Source organism: Myotis brandtii, unplaced genomic scaffold (genome assembly GCF_000412655.1).
Source record: "Myotis brandtii unplaced genomic scaffold, ASM41265v1 scaffold196, whole genome shotgun sequence".
Lineage (NCBI taxonomy): Eukaryota > Metazoa > Chordata > Mammalia > Chiroptera > Vespertilionidae > Myotis > Myotis brandtii.
This window is the reverse complement of record NW_005357311.1, coordinates 2,214,841-2,234,063: the sequence shown is the minus strand read 5'-3', so window position 1 is coordinate 2,234,063 and position 19,223 is coordinate 2,214,841. Positions and strand designations below refer to the sequence as shown.

Here is a 19,223-nt window from a genome sequence, read left to right as displayed (position 1 = left end):
TTAAACAATTCTGTGAGGAACTGTCCCCATTTTGTAAAAGTAAGAGAACCTGGGCAAGTCAGGTGCCAAATGACTTTGCCAAGACTTCACAGTTGGTCTGCACTGGGATTCGAACCCAGATCTCATGGCTCCTAGTTCAGTGTTTGTTATAATATTGACATCCGTTATTTGCTTTGTCCACTGACTGATTCAAAACAACAGAATGGCATGAATCAGGGGAGGGAAGAAGGGAGGAGGAGGGAGAAGAGGAGGGGGGAGGGGGAGGAGGTAGGGGGAGGAGGAGGAGACAGTGATGTATGAAGAAATGAAAACTGCAATTATCTCTGGAACATCCAAGTTTTAAAACCCCGGTTTCCTAGACATACACACCTCCTGAGCATCTCTGTGTGTTGAGAGTGTGAAAAACAAGACAGCACTATATCTTACTGCCTTGATCTATTTTAAGTAGCAATATAAAATTTACTGTGTTTTTTTCCATTATGAAAGAAAGACATGAGATTTTTATTTTTCTTAAAAGAGCACCTGGGTTTTAAAAAGATGATAATTGTTCGTACTGAAAAGAACAGTGGATTGAGTTTCCTCCCCAACTTCAAAAATTACATAATTATATGACTTGAACAGATCATTTAAATTCTCTAGATCTTGTCTTCCTCATATGTGTACTAAAATAGGAAATCTCTAAGGTCCCTTTCAACCCTACAATAGCATGATTCTAAGGAGTTACTTAGCCCAAACATGCACAGAGCAATGTGGAGGCCTCTAGATTTTTGAGTCTCTCAATTCAAGAGCTCATAGTTGCACTCTTAGTACACCAACTCAAAAGAACAGAAAAGCAATGCAAGAACAGTAACTTTTTAATAAATTCTAAACAGCCGAAGCCGGTTTGGCTCAGTGGATAGAGCGTCGGCCTGCGGACTGAAGGGTCCCAGGTTCGATTCCGGTCAAGGGCATGTACCTGGGCTGTGGGCACATCCCCAGTGGGAGATGTGCAGGAGGCAGCTGATCGATGTTTCTCTCTCATCGATGTTTCTAACTCTCTATCTCTCTCCCTTCCTCTCTGTAAAAAATCAATAAAATATATTTAAAAAAAATAAAATAAAATAAATTCTAAACAAAGGGCAATATAAAATAAATGGCAACTGTCAATATAGACTGCACCAATCCAGAATATCCCATAAAAGAGTGAGACTTTTAGCAATACAACTGGAGAGGATCAGAGATATAGACAAGAAAAAAACTTTGTAGGTGGGTAAATATTTTTATCTACATCCACAAGAATCAGGACTAATCGTGGCTTCAGGATACCACTGGCTGGTAACAGGGAGATTGCTTTGCGAGACAATGGGAGACAAAGTTAAATAGCAGGAAGTAACCAAATTGTAATGAATACTCAATACCAAAGGTGAATATTTAGCTTCATCTGGGAGGCAATGGAGAGTTGTTAAAGAAATGTTGAGCAGGGAAAGAAAGTAACAACTGTATTTGAGGAAGCATTCATGTACACTGAAATACACTCTCATCTCTATCCTAAGAGTCTAAGAAACACTTTTAAGAAAGACTCCCCCATATAACTATATCACATCCAGCCCTAACATAGATCTTGGTTAATGAAAAAAATAAATTTTCAAATGATTCTCTGATTGTTTCATTCTGTAGACCAGTAATTTTTACCTGGGGTGCTGCAGAATTTTAAAGCATACAGTAACTGACTAGTCAGGGGCAATGACCTCTTTTCCCTTAGATTGTCAAGTAAAAAATAACAACAGCCAACTCAACAATAGCTATCCGGTGTACATTAATCAAAATTGTACTCATTATTGCCTTGGCCTGTGTGTTCAGTGGTTAGAGCTCAAAATGATGTGGGTTCAATTCCAGACCCCAGTCAGGACATGCATGGGAGGCAACCAAATCAAAGTCTTGCTCACATCGATGTCTCTCTCTCTCTCTATGGCTTTCTTTCCCTTCCCTCCCTTCTTACCTCCTTCCCTTCCACTTTCTCTAAAAATCAATAGAAAAAATATCCTCAGGTGAGGATTAACAAAAAATATAAAAGTAAAATTAAAAATATACCTACTTTTTTGTCTGATCAGCAAAAAATATATTTTTGTGTACTGCAGCACTTTAGTAATTAGTTTATGTGTGCCATGAGATGAAAAAGGTTCAAAATCACTGCTGTCAACCAGATTTTCAGCAAGAAAAAAAAAAAGGATTTGATCAAACATTATTGTGAACTGTTGCATTTATATTCCTCTAGCAATTTCACAAAATGCAAATAACTAGCACATTAAAGTCTGTAAGAAGTTGTGCAGGAAACAACTTTTTAAAATAGTACATTTATTAATATAATGCAGAAGGAGCGTTTCACAGCATGCCCTCTTGAAAAATCATACAATGAAATATTTAGTCCTACGAGAATGAAACTCGCCAGAAAGTGACATCCGCGAGTAACTGACAGACACACACAAAACACATAAAATTCCTTCCCTTCTAAATCAGCACTAGAGACCAACATGAACTTACATTTGTCTGTACCCCACATCAGTGGTTTCCAAAGTTGGCTGCATATTAAAGTCGCCTGGGAAACTTAAAACACACACACACACACACACACACACACACACACACACACACACACACAACTAATGCCCAAGCTTTACTTCCAGAACAATTAAATCAGAATCTCTAGTTTGGGAATCAACAGGTCCAAATGAGACAGCACTGGGACCTGGGCCCAGGACCCCAAGGACACCAGATGGCTAGAAGAAACACAAAAATGTTTCCATCCCTCCACCACCTACTCAAAAATGCAGAGGTAGCTGATTTTATCTCCCTTCTAACTGCCTGCTTAAACTACTGACTTGAATGCACCATTCATCAAGGTTTGACGACCTTCCTAGGGTGGCAGTAATGAGCAGTCTGCCACTTTGCCCCCACAGCCACGGGTGGAAACAGAGTTACCAGGCCAGGCAGCTGGAAAAGGAAGTCCCCCCCAACTCTGAAATGGAAAATTTTGCAAGCCCACCTTTTTCAAAAAGCCTGCCCACTTTGTCGCCAGCTTATAAAGGTAGCCAAGCCCCCAAGTCAGTTCAGAGGAACTTCCTCCTTCCCTCTGTGCTGCCTCCCTTGTGCTTGAGCATAAGCTTAATAAAATCCGTCTGGAAATGTCTCTGGGGTTTCCTCTCGATCTCTGTCTTGGGGAACCCAAGAACCCCAATTCCGGTAACACTCAGGCAAAGCTACAGGGAGGAGGGTTAAGGATTCTGCTATATATTAAGAGTTTACTATCCCTAAAATGGTTAATGGTAGAGTCGGGAAAAATGGGAAAGGGAATGTGAATTCTAGTTAATAATTCAGCTAGAAAAAGCTGGCCCTGAAAAACTGAGAATGTGCTATATTTATTCAGCACATGATAGCAGGTCTCAAGTATTCTTGGCCTTCCCTTCTCTGTACTTAGTCCTCATTACACTGGCAGTTTAATGCTAATACTAGAGTGTGCTCAACTGATCGCCAACAACTTCTTTAAGGGAATCTTTAATTTTATCCAAACAGAACCAAATTTTCTATTCTTTTCCAAACTTGAATTATTGGTACCTATTCCTCAAACGCTTTAAGTATGATTTCCATGAAACATAGCCAGACGTCAACTGCAAAGCCAAAACTTTCCACTGTCTTCCTGGAAAAGACGTGTTTTAAAACTGCACATCACAGAAGGTTCAGGACTTAGTTAAACGATGCTAACTATTTATTTTATAGCCATCATTCCAAGCTTGGAAATTTTATCATCCAAACTGCAATGAATGTATTATAATAGTTGAAAACTCATGTTTCAAAGCAAAGTTAAAAGTTAATCTTCCTGAAAATGCATTTATTATCCGGGAAAGTAGTGAGAAGAAAAAAGTAGCGATACATCCCTACACCCAGCACTCATAAGGAAGTCAGAAGCTGCAAAACAAACTACACTGCAAAATGTTTGGTTATCCCGGCGACCCTTTGTAATGTGCATCATCTTTGAGTAGACAATGGACACAAATAATACCATCTCTTCAATTTAACCTGGATTTCAAATCCTGCCACTCATCCTCTCAACCTTTCACTTGAATCTGTGAGTCATTAGCTCAGATGAAATGACATAATGGCACGGGTCACTGTTAATTCAGTGTTTTCAGGGCTAGATGACAGACAAACACTCTCCTCTGACCCTTACGTTGCCTTTGCAAAGGCACATCGTTGGTTCCTTCTGCCAGAAATGCCTTTCCATCTTGCCTCCGTTAAGACACTTAGGGCATGAATCACAGGTCTAGAAGATAGCCTGACCTAATCTAAACTCTGCTGTCTCCTCAGGACTCCTCTACAAAACCTTTCCTAACCTTATCCAACCTACTAGTCACACTCTTTTAGCCTGCCCTTCAAATCCCTGCTCAGACCCTATCTCCTCAGGGCAGCCTTCCTCGATTGCCCAGAGTAGAACAAATCACTCCTTCAGGTTCCTCTATTATACGGTCTTGCCACACTGAGAGGTCCTATGGGCCACTCCTCCTCTGGAGTGTAACCTTCTTAAAAACAGGAGCCATACGACCACCTTTTCTTCTCTGCAATCCTGCACCTGGCACAGGGCCAAGCTCACAGAGAGGACAGTCAATGTCTCATGAACGGCATCCTTAGCACCTTGTAAAGTCTGTACGTAGTCGCTCACTCTAACCCCTTCTTATAAGCATCTTCTCCACTCTGCTTGAAAGCTCTTTGAAAGTAGAAATTATTTCTTCTTTAGCATTCCCATGCAGCCTACAAGACAACAGGAGCATTTTTAAGCCTCACCCGATTTTTAACTTATGAGAGGGATACTAACCAGCAGGGATACTCAAATGAGAAGAAAGACATATCCACATTTCAATTAAGCACTGAAAAATACTCTTTCCTCGATTTTGTTAATACCTACTCCCTCCCAATGTACTAGCTGAAGCCAAGAAAAACGTGGGCTCTCCAAACCCACCAAGCTAGGGAACATGCCACGGAATGTCTCAAACAGCACCTCCTATTGACTCATGCATGAATTTGGACCATTGTCTTAGAAAATCCCACGGAAAAACAAAACAGGAAGAAGTTCCAGTTAAGAAAACAACTCCAGACTCTCTGAGTTTAAAGTTTTCTGATTCACAGGGGATCAAGGTTTCCTGGTAACTCCAGAGTAAACAGGCACATGGGAAGTGAGCTGGGTTTTTTTCCCTTTCAAAAAATCAATTGATGGTGAACTCAAGAAAGAAAACTGAGAAGAAAACATAATAAGCCTTTATATCCTTTATATTTTTGCCTGTAGTTGGTTTCATCCCTGGCTAAATCCCTTCATTCCCCACCCATCATCACTTTAACCAGAAAGAAGCAGAAAATTTGAATGACTGAATGATAATCTAGGTTGACAAAAAGTACTAAAAGTGGTCATTGCTAAGGAAGGAAAGACATCCTTAAATACTTTTCCTAGACCACTTTGATTTCACCAAGAAAAAAGAAAGGCAATAAAATCTATTTTTCCACCACTTAAAGTGCCAAAAGGCAGCTCCTTTCAAAAAATTTACATGCAGAGAAATTTAAAAACGGCAAAAGAACTAGTTTGGGACAAGCCACAACTGCTAAACATACAAAATGAGCGGGTAACATTTGGGATGTTTAATAATTTAATTCAAGGATCATGTTACAAAGCGTTCTCCTTAACGACTATTAGGAAAAACAGAAAATGTTTTATACTGTACGAATCCCTCTGCATGTTGGCTGACTACAAACTTCTCACAAAAAAAGTATAATATTGACTAAAACAATATTCATGTCAATGGCCACGGAGAAGGAAGACATTGTAATATGTACAACGAAAGCCTGTCATGAAATCTTTTGGGAAAATAAGGACACTATATACTTCTTCCACCTAAGATATTAATAGCAATGAGCCTATTATTTCTTTAAAAAATGCTGGCAACTGACTAACAAAAAGGAACACACCCTGAATGAGACTAGTATTCTTATACAGTATATACATTACACAGAGTGTTCATCATACACTGACACAATGTATTTTCATGGTTTAAAACATACTGTGGTATGGCTGCTATTTACATATTTTAGTGGCAGGTTTGTGGGAAATGTCTATGTCTTATCTAAGAGCATTGCTTCCATAAAGATATACTAGTAACTTAATTTGAGTCACTCATTGAGGGGTTAAACTACTGAACGCACACACATACCAAATTTTGTTAAAGTGCGAATGAATAAACCTGTGGAAGAGAGAATGATCATGCAATTATTCAAGTCCCTGAATGCCTTTTATGTGTTTTAGTTGGTTTCTTGATTACCAGGCCTCATCTGTTGGTCAATTCCATCAGGAGGAAAGGGGACAAGACCACAAGGACACCTGTTGGTCCCCACTTGAGAAGCATCACAAACTGGGCGGGCTCCACAGGGGTCTCTCTCATTTCTGGTCTATCTGCTCTCTCTGTGTTCTGCCCCATGTTCCTTTCCAGGGATGGGTTTTCTTCTGCTTACTCCCAGCTTCTTCTCCCTCATAACTCCAGGTTTCCCATGGCCAACACTGTCACTCCTGGCTTCTGCCTACACCATCCTTCCTCCCATTCCATTCCCATTTCCACTTTAGGTCTTACTAGTAGTTTCCCAATTTATTAGAGACAAATCTCACTCAGTGAGTTTCCAGACCCAGTCAGACAATCATGGCCAGTGTGTACAGAACGGTCAGCGTTGGGTCTGGAGCCCACATCTGGGCCCATCAGCTGAGGCCGGAAGGGCTGGGAGGCAGTTAGGTGGTACACAATTGGCTAGCTCCTCTCCTTTTCCATTGTATGGTTTATGGGAAGGCAGGCATATAACCACAGAAACCACAAAGTACATAAATTATAAAGTAGCATTCAGAGACCCCCCCCCCAAAAAAAAAAAGGGGAAGAAAGAGTTGAATTAGCCCGAGGATAAATTCTAAAGCAATCTATTTTGCCTACATAAGATGAAAATATTAAACACATCAAGCAAAAGGCTGGTCTTTAAAAAAAGAATCCCAATATTAAGAAAGGACTATTCATGGGATGACAACAAACCATTATTGTAACTCTTGCAGGTAGAATAAAAGAGGAAAATATCGGTATAAACTTCAGAACGACCAACCTTAATGTGATTGTGAAATCTTGACTGTTTAAACAAAGTATGAGGGACAAATCCATGCCATTTTGTTACTGTATTAATTTGTCTCCAGCCTTTTGGTTGTCCCTCTAATGCACCACAATGACCCTAATTCCTACTTACCAACACTGGCAACTATAGATGTAATTTCTCTCATTATAGAAGCCCAGCCTGCCCACAAAGGCATCATTGCTGATTTAAAGGAAATCATTTTTGTATTAATAACAATAGTTAAACAAAGTTGTTGTTTTTTTTTAAAAAAAAGCACTCTTGCCCTAACCGGTTAGGCTCAGTGGATAGAGTGTCGGCCTGCAGACTGAAAGGTGCCAGGTTCGATTCCAGTCAAGGGCATGTACCTTGGTTGCGGGCACATCCCCAGTAGGAGGTGTGTAGGAGGCAGCTGATCCATGTTTCTCTCTCATCGATGTTTCTAACTCTCTATCCCTCTCCCTTCCTCTCTATAAAAAAATCAATAAAATATATATTTTTTAAAAAGCACTCTAAGTCCTAGCTGTCACAAACTAGCTGTCCAACCTCGAAAAAAAAAAAAAAGAAGAAGAAGAAATCTCAACCCAAGACCATTCAGATTGCTGTCTAAAAGAAAAAGATGACACCACCACATCCAGCTTTAACAAGTACTGAATTTTGCCCGGCCGGCATGGCTCAGTGATTGAGCATCAACCTATGAACCAGGAGGTCACAGTTCGGTTCCCCAGTTGGGGCACATGCCCGGGTTATGGGCTCAATCCCCAGGGTAGGGCGTGCAGGAGGCAGCTGATCAATGATTCTCTCTCATCATTGATGTTTCTTCTGTCTCTCTCCCTTCTTCTCTGAAATCAATAAAAATACATTTAAGAAATAAATAAATAAAATGCACTGATCCTTCAGTGAACCTACTTTAAATCAGTATAGCTTAAAGCTCTTTATTACTAGTAAATGCCATCGCATCCACTCGAGTCACCTGAAAAGGCACGGCACAGGCCCCTCTCACACTATGGCCTATCATCCTGAGGCTGATAATCTCCATCCTAGGTAACCCTATGGAGTCCACAAGGAAGAAACAAAATCACACAGGAGTTCTGATTACTAAGTCACAGAAAGAGGTGAAAGCCTTGAGAGGGATGCTTTGCACACTTTCATAGTCTGGAAACCACAACTGCCCCATGGTCTCCAAGCCAAATGCCAGGTCAAGAGATTAGAGTAAGAGACAGACATGTGAGTTATGCCTAAGTGGGTCTTTACCTGCCAGTCTGAAATCAAGTTTCCTTTTTTTATACCATGTACCTCGCAATGACACTGGAGCCAATCTTTCCTCTTCAATTGGATGAAGAATGGCAAGAAATGCCAATGCTTCATGCCTGTGACCCATTCACAGTGCCTGAAAATGGTACAGTCTTCGGCTCCTTCTGGATCATATCCATATTGTGGCTACTATGGCCTCACTCTCTGTAACTCTATTGGTCAGGCCTCATCCAAAACATCACATCCAGATACCACTGCCACATTTAAAATGGGACATTTTATTGACTCCTGAAAGTCAACAGAATGGTGAGGGGTCTGAAAATTAAGTCATAAGATAAATAAGAAACCAAATCTTTAGTCTGAAGAAAAGACAGCATAGAGATATAAAAACCATCTTTAAATATCCCTGTAACTCCAAATGGGAAAACAAGGGCAAATGGGTTTTAACCATTTACAACCAAACTTTCAGCAGATACTGATTTAAAATTATTATTCACTTTAAAAAACTGTGGTAGCAATGAGGGTATTAAACACATTTGGCATCCTCTCAATGGCATCCTCTACTTCCATGGTTGCACAAAGAGAGAAAAAAACAAACAAACAGCAAATGTGTTTTTCACAAAGCAGTTGTGTGAAGTGACTGTCAAAATAAAAGGCAAGTGTATACCATTATGACAGGGTTCTACAGGTGACATACAGCATTGCTTGAGAAAAGAGTCTGACCCCCAGGCTTCTTGTGTTCAAACGAACACAAAGACGGAACTAAAGAATGAATGCCAAGCAAATCACTTATTCTTTTACTTAATCTTTTCTCACTAATCCTTATTTGCTAGACTCCTGAGAGAAGACAGAGCAAATGATAAAATATAAAATAGGGCCAATTCTTATCTTTAACACCCTGTCCAGAAGAGGACCAGACAACCTGCTTTCTTGGACAGTTCCTTCATGTTATACATGTCCAGTTATCCCTACTTAGCCAGGATTTTATGAGAACCATGATCACAGATTCTCCCACTGAAACCTATTCTCAGGGCCATAATGAGGTAAGGACTCAGTGACCCTGAATGTCAGTTTTAAGGCCTACGTGTCCATTAGTGATGACATGCACTGGTGATCATCTTTAAATTTGAAATCAACACTGCAATTCTGCATAGCTTTCTCAGCGTATCTTCAGAACCATGACATCAATACTGTACTCTTCACTGTACATATACCCTTTAGTAACATCGTGAATTGTGAATCATGAGAATGTATTACCTATTGAAACAAGTACTAAGATTAAAACTTGGAAATATCCAAATTTTATTAAAATTAAATTTTAATAAAAATGATTAAGCATAAAGACTCAGTTGTTAGAAAAAGTATATCATGGGCTATAGTTTACTGAATTCATGTTGAAATAATTAACCAGATTTCTATTACCTGAGGAATATGATCTATTCAACATACACAAAATAATGGCCAGTGGAGAAAGTAGAAGCAATTTTATTTAAAGTAGAGATTTCTACCGCCCCCTCAATAAAAAGATTCAAGTAGTCCCCATCTAAGACCACCTAATACACTCATTTTGAGGAACAGATGGAGCCAAATATTCCTCCAAGTCATTTTCCCCCACAAGACAACACTTGCTAACTTTCCAGTTTCAAAATGACAAAATCAATGTTTGCCAAAGAAGGATGAGTTTGAGGGTAATAAAAATATACCACATAAACCACCAAACTGTGTCTTATTTATTATTAGTCGTACTGTTAGCTTTTGTGAAAGCCATGGTTTATAGGTCAGTTTTCCAAACCTACATATTTTAAGAGTATAAAATGTCCCCACATTTAAAGTATGTGCTGTGTACTTTGTGGAGAAGGCACGTATATAACCCAATGCAATGGAAAAGTTGGCTTTCATCAATTACGCTGCTGACTGGATTTTGTCTTCTTCAGCCACTGGGATTCTAGATCCCTAATGCATTTTTGCTTTGATGAGTCACATCTGTAATACAATCACTATACTCATCCCCACCTCATATACTGCAACACATTTTCCCCTCCAAGATCTGGCCATAGTCATTTCACAAGAGAAATGAAAAAAAAAATGATTAAAAGGAAACAGGACAGACAGTGAGTAAGCCATGAACAACTGCCCGAAGAACTGTAAAACTCCAAGATCATTTCCATGTGTTTCAATTAAGGTTGCCACGAGGGGTGGATAAAGAACTGAAGAGAATATTGATAAAGTCGTATCCATTCCCTCCTTTTGTCAGTGTAGTTAGTTAAAGCCAAAGAATAAGGTACAATAACTGGGGAACTTGTAAAGTTTTAGCACAGAAAAATATCTGGTATAAATCCAAAGCAAACAGTCTAATTTATAATCCTATCAGCCAATCAGACAACATTAAAAGGCACTTTATTCACACATTTTTAACATAAACAGAAAAAAAGGACTAAGGTTGTATAAACAGTAGTCGTCTTTCAAAGGTAAGATAACAAATTAAATGTTTTTCCCTTTCTTATACATCAATTACATTCTATTCTACACAGTTTAGAAATGACTGGTAATAAGAAAAAAACAGATTTGGTAAACATGCCTAGGCAGTTAAAATCTACAAATCAAGCTAACTATCAAAATGTTATAAATAACATTCATAGTGTTAGCAAATTTTTTAGGTTATAGTACATTTTTCTACAAAATCATTTCCTCCATTAAAAGGTGTTATAGGTTGAACTGTGTCACCCCAAAATTCATATGTTGAAATCCTAACCCTTTCGGAATGTGACCTTGTTTGTAATAGGGTCATTGCAGATGTAATTTTGTTAGGATGAGCCCTAATCCAATGCGACCCACGTCCTTATAAAAAGAGGAAAGTTGGACACAGAGAGATACACACAGAGAAAACTCCACATGGCGATGAAGGCAGGGATCGGGATGACATTTCTACAAGCCAAGGAATGCTAAAGATGGCAAGCAAATCTCCAGAAGCTCGGGGGGAGGCGAGGAACATCCTCCCTCACAGCCTTCAGAAGGAACCAACCCTGTTGACTCCCTGATCTTGGACTTCTAGCCTCCAGAACTGTTAGGCAACACAACAAATTTTTGTTGGTTAAGCCACCCAGGTTGTTGAACATTTTTACAGCAGCCCTAACAAAGTAATATAAAAGGTTTCAAAGCATAGCTCATGAGACATAAAACTGACCACATACATTTTTCCTAACAATCTCTTTTGCTCAATAGTGCTTTGCAAAATCAATATATCCTCCGTATGCTTCTCCTCCCCTTCCCACCCCCATTACTGCAGCTATACAAGGCCATGTCCATCAATTTTCTCCAAGGGAATGTATGAAGAAGTGGCATATGGCATATTCAGATCTGGCCCCTAAGATCGTGGCACGCCTCCTCCATACTCCCTTGTTCTCCATCAGCTCATATCTGGACATGGTGACCCACCTTCAGCCATACTGATGAGGTTCATAACGTAAGGAACAGCAGAGCTTCTTTGCAGAAGGAATCTGAGTCTCTGACAGTATGGGAATACTCACCTTAGAATGTTACATGAAAGTAAAATAACTCTGTTCCTTAAACAACTGTATTGCTGGGTTTCTCTGCTATAACAGGTTAGTCTTTTGCCCTAATAGAGTGTCAGGGGAACTAAAATGTTTCAAACACATGCAATAAAGCAGTATACAGAAAATCAGGTAGATCTCTGAAACATTAACTATGGCCGAATGGGAAAAGTTTATGTGCACATATAGTAAACTGAACTACTATTACAGCTTCAAATTTGAGACAATGCATTTCATGATCTTGGTAGTTGTTAAACTACAATTTAAACCCTTTGGGAAATGTACCAATTCTTATTCTTAAAGATATTTTTTAATTTTTTTTTATTGATTTTTAGAGAGAGAGGAAGGGAGAGGGAGAGAGACAGAAAACATCGATGTGAGAGCGAAACATTGGCTGCCTCCTGCACGCCCCCTACCTGGGGCCTGCAACCAGGGCATGTGCCCTGACCAGGAATCAAACCTTTTGGTGCATGGGATGACACTCAACCAACTAAGCACACCAGCCAGGGCTTCTGTCATTTTTTGAATTTCAAAATTTTTCAGTGAGAATAATTAACTTAATAATATTGCTATGACTTTACATATATTCTAAAGGTGCAAATACCAAAGTAACATAGAAAAAGTTTCACACTCCTCCTCCAATCCCCTCTTTGGGGAGAGCCAGTATGAAGCTGGGAAGGTATCCTTCCAGACTTAGATGTGTTTTTTTAATAATACGGTAGTCAAATTTTAAATTCCGCTCCAGAGAGGTTTTAAGTTTGGTTTGTGATACACACCTGGAGTCAAAGCCAAAACACGTTCTAATAAGCACATAGAGCCTCTGAATTTCATTACTCTGGAAGAAGAAAAGTGTTTTTCAAAGATGCTAATGACCAGCAATATGGCCTATTTCTTGTTCTTAAATGTTTCCCCAAATGTCATTACACGAAACTGGAATACGTGTGACTAGGAGGAAGTTCCTGGAGGACAATCCAACCCTTCTCCATTACTTCATTCTACTGTCGATGAACCATAATGTCTATTTCTGTCTGGTCAAAACAGAAAATTACTCTTCTGGAACTTGGGATGTTTGCCTTTTATTAAGTTACAGGTTTTTTCCAGAGTTAAGTATCCAAATCCTATATGGACACTTGTCTATCGGAAGACACTTTCTATCTAATGAATTAAAGAAGAAAATGAGATTAAAACTATTCTCATTTAGTTATTCAGGGACCTCATTAACCTGTAACCACGAATAGAATCTACAATTCCAACTCATAGCGTGTGGGACACACACATGTTCCTGGATTCAAGCATGTGTTCCTATTTAAACTGCTGGAATGTACATAGGGCTCCACAAAGAGTGATAAATATTAGCAAATCTTCTAAGAATGAAGGTCCTTTATGACCACATATGCTGTGTTTTGATTCAGCTTTTAAAATGTCTGAGTCATACAAAGCTGAACCGTCTGCTTTTTACATTTATCTGCAAGTTAAAGAACAATGAAAAAAAATTCCTTCCACAAATATCATCTATTTGTCCCATCACGGCCAACCCAAGACAAATCTGAGATTTCTGCTCTGTCCTGTTTTCTTCCCCTTGTGGCAAGCCTGCCCTAGAGGAAGGCTGGGCATTCCGAAATGCCCAGGTATTAAGGACAAGTTGGATATTAACCAATGTCAGATACTGCCAAGTCAAAGGCTTCAGGCATAGTACATAAAACTTCAATAGCCTGACCCTAAAGCAGGGATGGAAAACTGTGGTCTGGCACATTCTATTTGGCCTACACAGCATTTTTAATTTTTTTTAAATTTTAAAGCCCTTTAGGATAGCGCCCCCCCCCCTTAAAAGAAGGTATTTCATCATATAGGATACTGTAGCTCACCTTGCACTATGAACCCGTCATATGTTATGTGCCAGACAAATGTTTGGAGTATGAGCACCACATAAATTCTTCCACCTCTGAGCCTTTTTAGATTCTGGTTCTTTGCCTAGAATGCCTTCCAACCCACCCAAGCCTACCTCTTCACATGGCTAACGTCCACTCTTCTGAAGACCTCAAGAAGTCCTTCCTAATCTCCTCAAGTCCCAGTTAAGTGCTTAATCCTCCATGGCCCCAGACTCTCCTGCTATTTCTGTGACGATATCACCAGACACCAGACTAATTCCTTTAGGGCAGGGACGATGCCTTGCTCATTTTGGTCTCTCCAGTGTGTAGCACACAGCAGGTGGTAAATAAATATTTTCAGAATGAAGAAATGGCAATATAAGCATCAGCTCTGAAAATATTTGCTTTTAATACTCTTGGCAGAGAATGCAGATGAATGATGAAGTTGACCAAAAAAACAAGTAGATCACACAGAAGTCAAGAGAATAAAGAGCCCTGTAAAGGCCATGTCTGATTACACAGAGGTGTTTTCCCAAGGCTTGATGACCCTCTGCAGCAGTATTTAATCTCATCCATAGTTGCTGCTATATTTTCCCTCTTCCCTTCCCCTAAGGTACCCTACATGTTTGTTCCTACACACACTTTCTAGATCCCAACAGTAAAGACACAAACACAATTAAGCCAAATAAGTAAAAAAAAACAAACATAAACTAGAATCAATTTCTCTGAAACAATAGGCATCTTCCCTTATATAAGACAGTTATTTTAAGAAACTGAGCTGATCAGAATTAGTCAACTGCTCTTCATAGTTTCTCATACTCATTGTTTAATCAGCTCCACTCCTATTTCCCTTTGCTATATGTGATGGCAGACTGTCTTCATTGAAGACCAGAACTTTCAGAGGACACCTGGGGACAGAAGTGACATGGCTACCGACTGTGAGCAAGTAGGTCTAAGGGTACATCTCGCCACAGTCATGCTTACTGGAAATGAGGAAAGCTGTGAGGGACTCCTTCTATGTTTGGGGAAGAGCAAAAAAAGGGAGCAGCAATAAAAGAAGATAATCAGGACAGCATACCTGGCAGCCCTCCTTGTCTCCAAGTAAAAACCTCATTAGATTTGCCCAGAAGGAGCCTTTTTAGAATGGTTAAGTGACACACAGCATCCCACCCTTACCGCGCCCTGAGCATCTCCGGCTATCTTATCAAGAAAGAACCTATTCCCTTTCACATGGAAGGGGAACGTTCAGGGGTTTCTATTGAGATGGGTATGGGTATATTTCTCCTTAATTATCACCAAGGCAGGAGTAAAAAGCAACTTACCTTTTGAAAAAAGTCTTCCCCACTTTTGCCTTTTCCTTCGGCAGCAGCTGTAAATAAAAATGTATACATTTAAAATCGTTCTTTTTTTTTGCAACCTATGAATTCAAAAACTCTCAAGTATCAGGTAGGAGAATCCAGAGGTAAACAAGATGCCATTCTTGTTCTCCCAAACCTCAGTGTCTGCTAACAGGCCTCATCAGGGATACAAAAGGAATAAAGAGTAAAACACTAGTCCAAACAATTACACTTCCAGCTCCTCTTCCTGTCTGACAGACTCACACATCTCTTGTCACACATAGATGAAAGGAATCTCCTTTTATAGTTAAAGAACTATATGAACAAATGCTACCACCAATATAATCAGCTGTAGTGCTCTCAGCACTTCCTGTCTGTAATCAATCCCAGGCCTGAAGCTGCCTTTTCAACCGGGGCTCAGAGAACATGGCCTGCTGAGCTGGGTCAGTTTTATGCTGTGCAATGACTATATTCTTTACTTGGATTTCTGTTGGCATTATATGCTACTTTAATTCACTCCTTCATTGGCTTATATAAAGAAGGGGAAAAACACATCAGAATTAAATGGTAATGGTAACGTCACAGACAACAATAAAACTTCATGTGAGATTAATTAAAAGGTCACTGTATTTGAACAGTCTTTTTATATCTAAGTGGTAGCCTATAAACACAGGACAAACGCAGCTCTTTATGTTCAAACATCTTAAGATTCTGTGAACATGTTTTTTATCTGTGGAGGCAGAGGTGGGAAATGTGACTAAAGGGAGAGAGGGGATTTTATCTTGCTTGCAATAGCCTCAAAGTGCATCCTTCAGAGGATAAACACCAAGGGGGTCTCAGAATCCAGTGCAGAAGAACAGGGATTCGCTGGAAAAGCCTCCCGGGCCTGGACAAAGAAAGGAGCTGGAGCAGTAACTCCTGGAACTTATTAAAATGATTAGAGACCCAAGAAGTAAGGCAGGTCATTCTGTTTGGGGGAGGACTCAAAACTCGAAGAAATTATCTCTACCCTCAAGATAATAACAATATTATAAATTATTTTTTCGCAGGTTTAATGTCACACTTAAATATAAGACAAAACACCTACAATTTTGGGATATGTTTTTATCGATATGTTTTCATCCAAAAAAGAGAGCGCAGAGTACGGGTCTCCGTGCTTACCAAGGGCAATTTTAAGGAATGTATGAAAACAGTAGCTAAAAAAATAAAGAATTAAAAATTATATTCTAATGTGTGGCAGGCTAAATAACACCCCCTAAAAATGTTCATGTCCCAATCCATGGAACCTGTCAATATATTACCTTACATGGCAAAGGGTATTTTACAGATGTGACTAAATTAAAATCTTGAGATAGGAAGATTATCCTAAATTATCCAGGTGGATCCAGTGAAATCACAGGGGCCCTCATAAGAAGGAAGAGGAAAGCTCAGAGTCCAAAAAAAGCAATGTGACAATAAAAAACATACAGAGAAGGGTGTGTGACGACAAACAAGAGAGGTGGAGAGGAGAAAGATACAGATATACTACGCTGCTGGCTTTGAAGATGGCAGAAGGGGCCATAAGCCAAGGACTGTCGGCGGCCTCCAATAACTAGAAAAAGTAAGGAAATGGATTCTCCTTCAGAGCCTCTGCAGGGAGCACAGCTCTGCCAACACCTTGATGTAGCCCAATGAAACCCATTTCAGACTTCTGACCTCCAGAACGTAAGATAATAAATTAATGTTGTATGCCACTATACTTGTGGTAATTTGTTACAGCAGCAAAACACTAATACATAATGCCAATAGCATCTTAACTTTACTTTTTGCACAAATACACCATCAACAGCATGAATCGAGTGCACACATGGACGTGAGCATTTGAAGCACACATTTCCACAGAAAGATTTTTTGTAGTTAACTCTACAGATTCTGACTTTCTCTCCCTAACTTGGAAATTTATCAACATTAAAGCTTTTTAAAAAAAAGCATTAAGAGCCAATTTTAACAACAACAGCTTACTCTTTCTAAATAAACTAGCAAATGTGGTTGATACTAGCTAAAGGGGGTCACCCAGGCAAGGTAAAACATCAGTACCCAAACCTAATGATACAGACTTATTATTAAGTGCCTTGGAGGGACTTCAATTCTGCTACCTCTTGGGCTGTCTTTATCTCTAAAGCTAAAAATAGTTTAAAGGGGTCTAATATATAACACAATTGCATGGCAATGAACACTACATACCAGGACACAACATTTTGAAAAAATTCTAGTGACATCAAGGAAACTCATCTTTGAAAAGAAATTTTAGAATCCAAGATATTTTCAAAAGCCTATGAAGGAAGGCAGCTAATCACCCTTTCACCCACACAGAACTCTTACACAACTTGGAATTCGTCAGTTAAGATTTCATGATACAACTATATTTTATTACAGAAACCTCCTTTAGGACACTTATTTTGTTCATGACAAACTCATTATGTCACAACCTTGAAATGCCCCTACATTCCAAGTCTGAACAGACTTCATAGAATGGCCTTTCAATCCCAGAATGAATAAAAAGGGGGAAATTTCCTTAGTTAGACCCAAGCTATACTTAATTTTGTTCCAGAAAAACAACTAAGATTTAACCAGAAACTTGCACCTTTTAGCAACCTTATGATTTGAGGGGAGCCAAATGGCAAACTCTTTGGCACCAAAAATTGCTGTTCTTTTTTATGCCAAATGTGTATGTCTGAGAAACTCCAAATGTGAGCCTATTTTCCCCTAAATCCTGAGAAGTATCCATTTCCCCAGACCACAAGTGCCCTAGTAAAAAGAATCTGGTTGGATTCTTGGTTAGATCACAGGTACAAACCATGGCTGGTCCCAGTCACTGGCGCTTTGCCGGGAGTGTTCTTACCTAATTCCCAGGTTACCAGGTCTCCTGCAGGACTTTTACTGACCACACCCAAGCAAAGCTGTCAAGGCCAAAAAAGCCAATCAAGGGAGAATAATATTTCACCAGAGTATTCTCTCCCCAGACAGAAATCCTTCTATGCTCAAATATGAAAGTGCAATTCTCAAACTTATTCTAAAATCCTTAATATCAAAATACAAACACTGTGAAGAAGTGAGAGACTGGGAAGAAGGAGCTTGGGGAATATTTTTTTCTCAATAGAAACTTAGGTATTTTTTTTTCTGAAAAAAAAATTATTATTTTTTCTTTATTAACCCTACCAGACTGCTGTACCGATTTTTCGGTACTTTCCACACAAAGGTGGAATATTGGCGCTAGATGAAAGGTAGACCTATTTTCTACAATGTCTCCAAGTTCCATCTTATTCTAACCACTTGTTTGCATGTAACTAACATTTTTCTATATCATGTTGGTTTTTTCTCGGATTAAGGTATTACATATGTGTCCTTATCGCCCCATTGCCCTCACACACCCCCACTCATGCCCTCACCCCCCTGGTGCCTGTGGCCATTGGTTATGCTTATATGCATGCATACAAGTCCTTTGGTTGATCTCTTCCCCTTACCCCCACCCTCCCCTACGTTCCGAGGCTTGACAGTCTGATCGATGCTTCTCTGTCTCTGCATCTATTTTTGTTCATCAGTTTATGTTGTTCATTATATTCCACACATGATTGAGAGCATGTGATATTTATCTTTCTCTGATTGGCTTATTTTGCTTAACATAATGCTCTCCAGGTCCATCCATGCTGCTGCAAATGGTAAGAATTCCTTCTTTTTTACAGCAGCGTAGTATTCCACTGTGTAGATGTACCACAGTTTTTTAATCCACTCATCTGCTAATGGGCACTTAGGCTGTTTGCAAATCTTAGCTATGGTGAATTGTGCTGCTATGAACATAGGGATGCATATATCCTTTCTGATTGGTGTTTCAAGTTTTTTGGGATATATTCTTAAAAGTGGCATCAATGGGTCAAATGGGAGATCGGTCCATTTTTAGGTATTTGCGGAAACTCCACACTGTTCTCCACAGTGGCTGCAACAGTCTGCATTCCCACCAGCAGTGCACAAGGGTTCCTTTTTCTCCACATCCTCACCAGCACTTGTCATTTCTTGAT

General features: G+C 39.5%; 1 protein-coding gene across 1 annotated transcript in view; it reads right to left on the bottom strand.

Moving 5' to 3' along the window:
* Positions 1-19,223, bottom strand: part of BICC1 (BicC family RNA binding protein 1) — a 238,432-nt gene that overhangs the window by 149,725 nt on the left and 69,484 nt on the right. Inside the window, exon 2 of the mRNA XM_014538709.1 lies at positions 15,154-15,200. Within this exon, the coding sequence (XP_014394195.1) occupies positions 15,154-15,200 (47 nt within the window). The remainder of the gene's footprint in view (positions 1-15,153; positions 15,201-19,223) is intronic.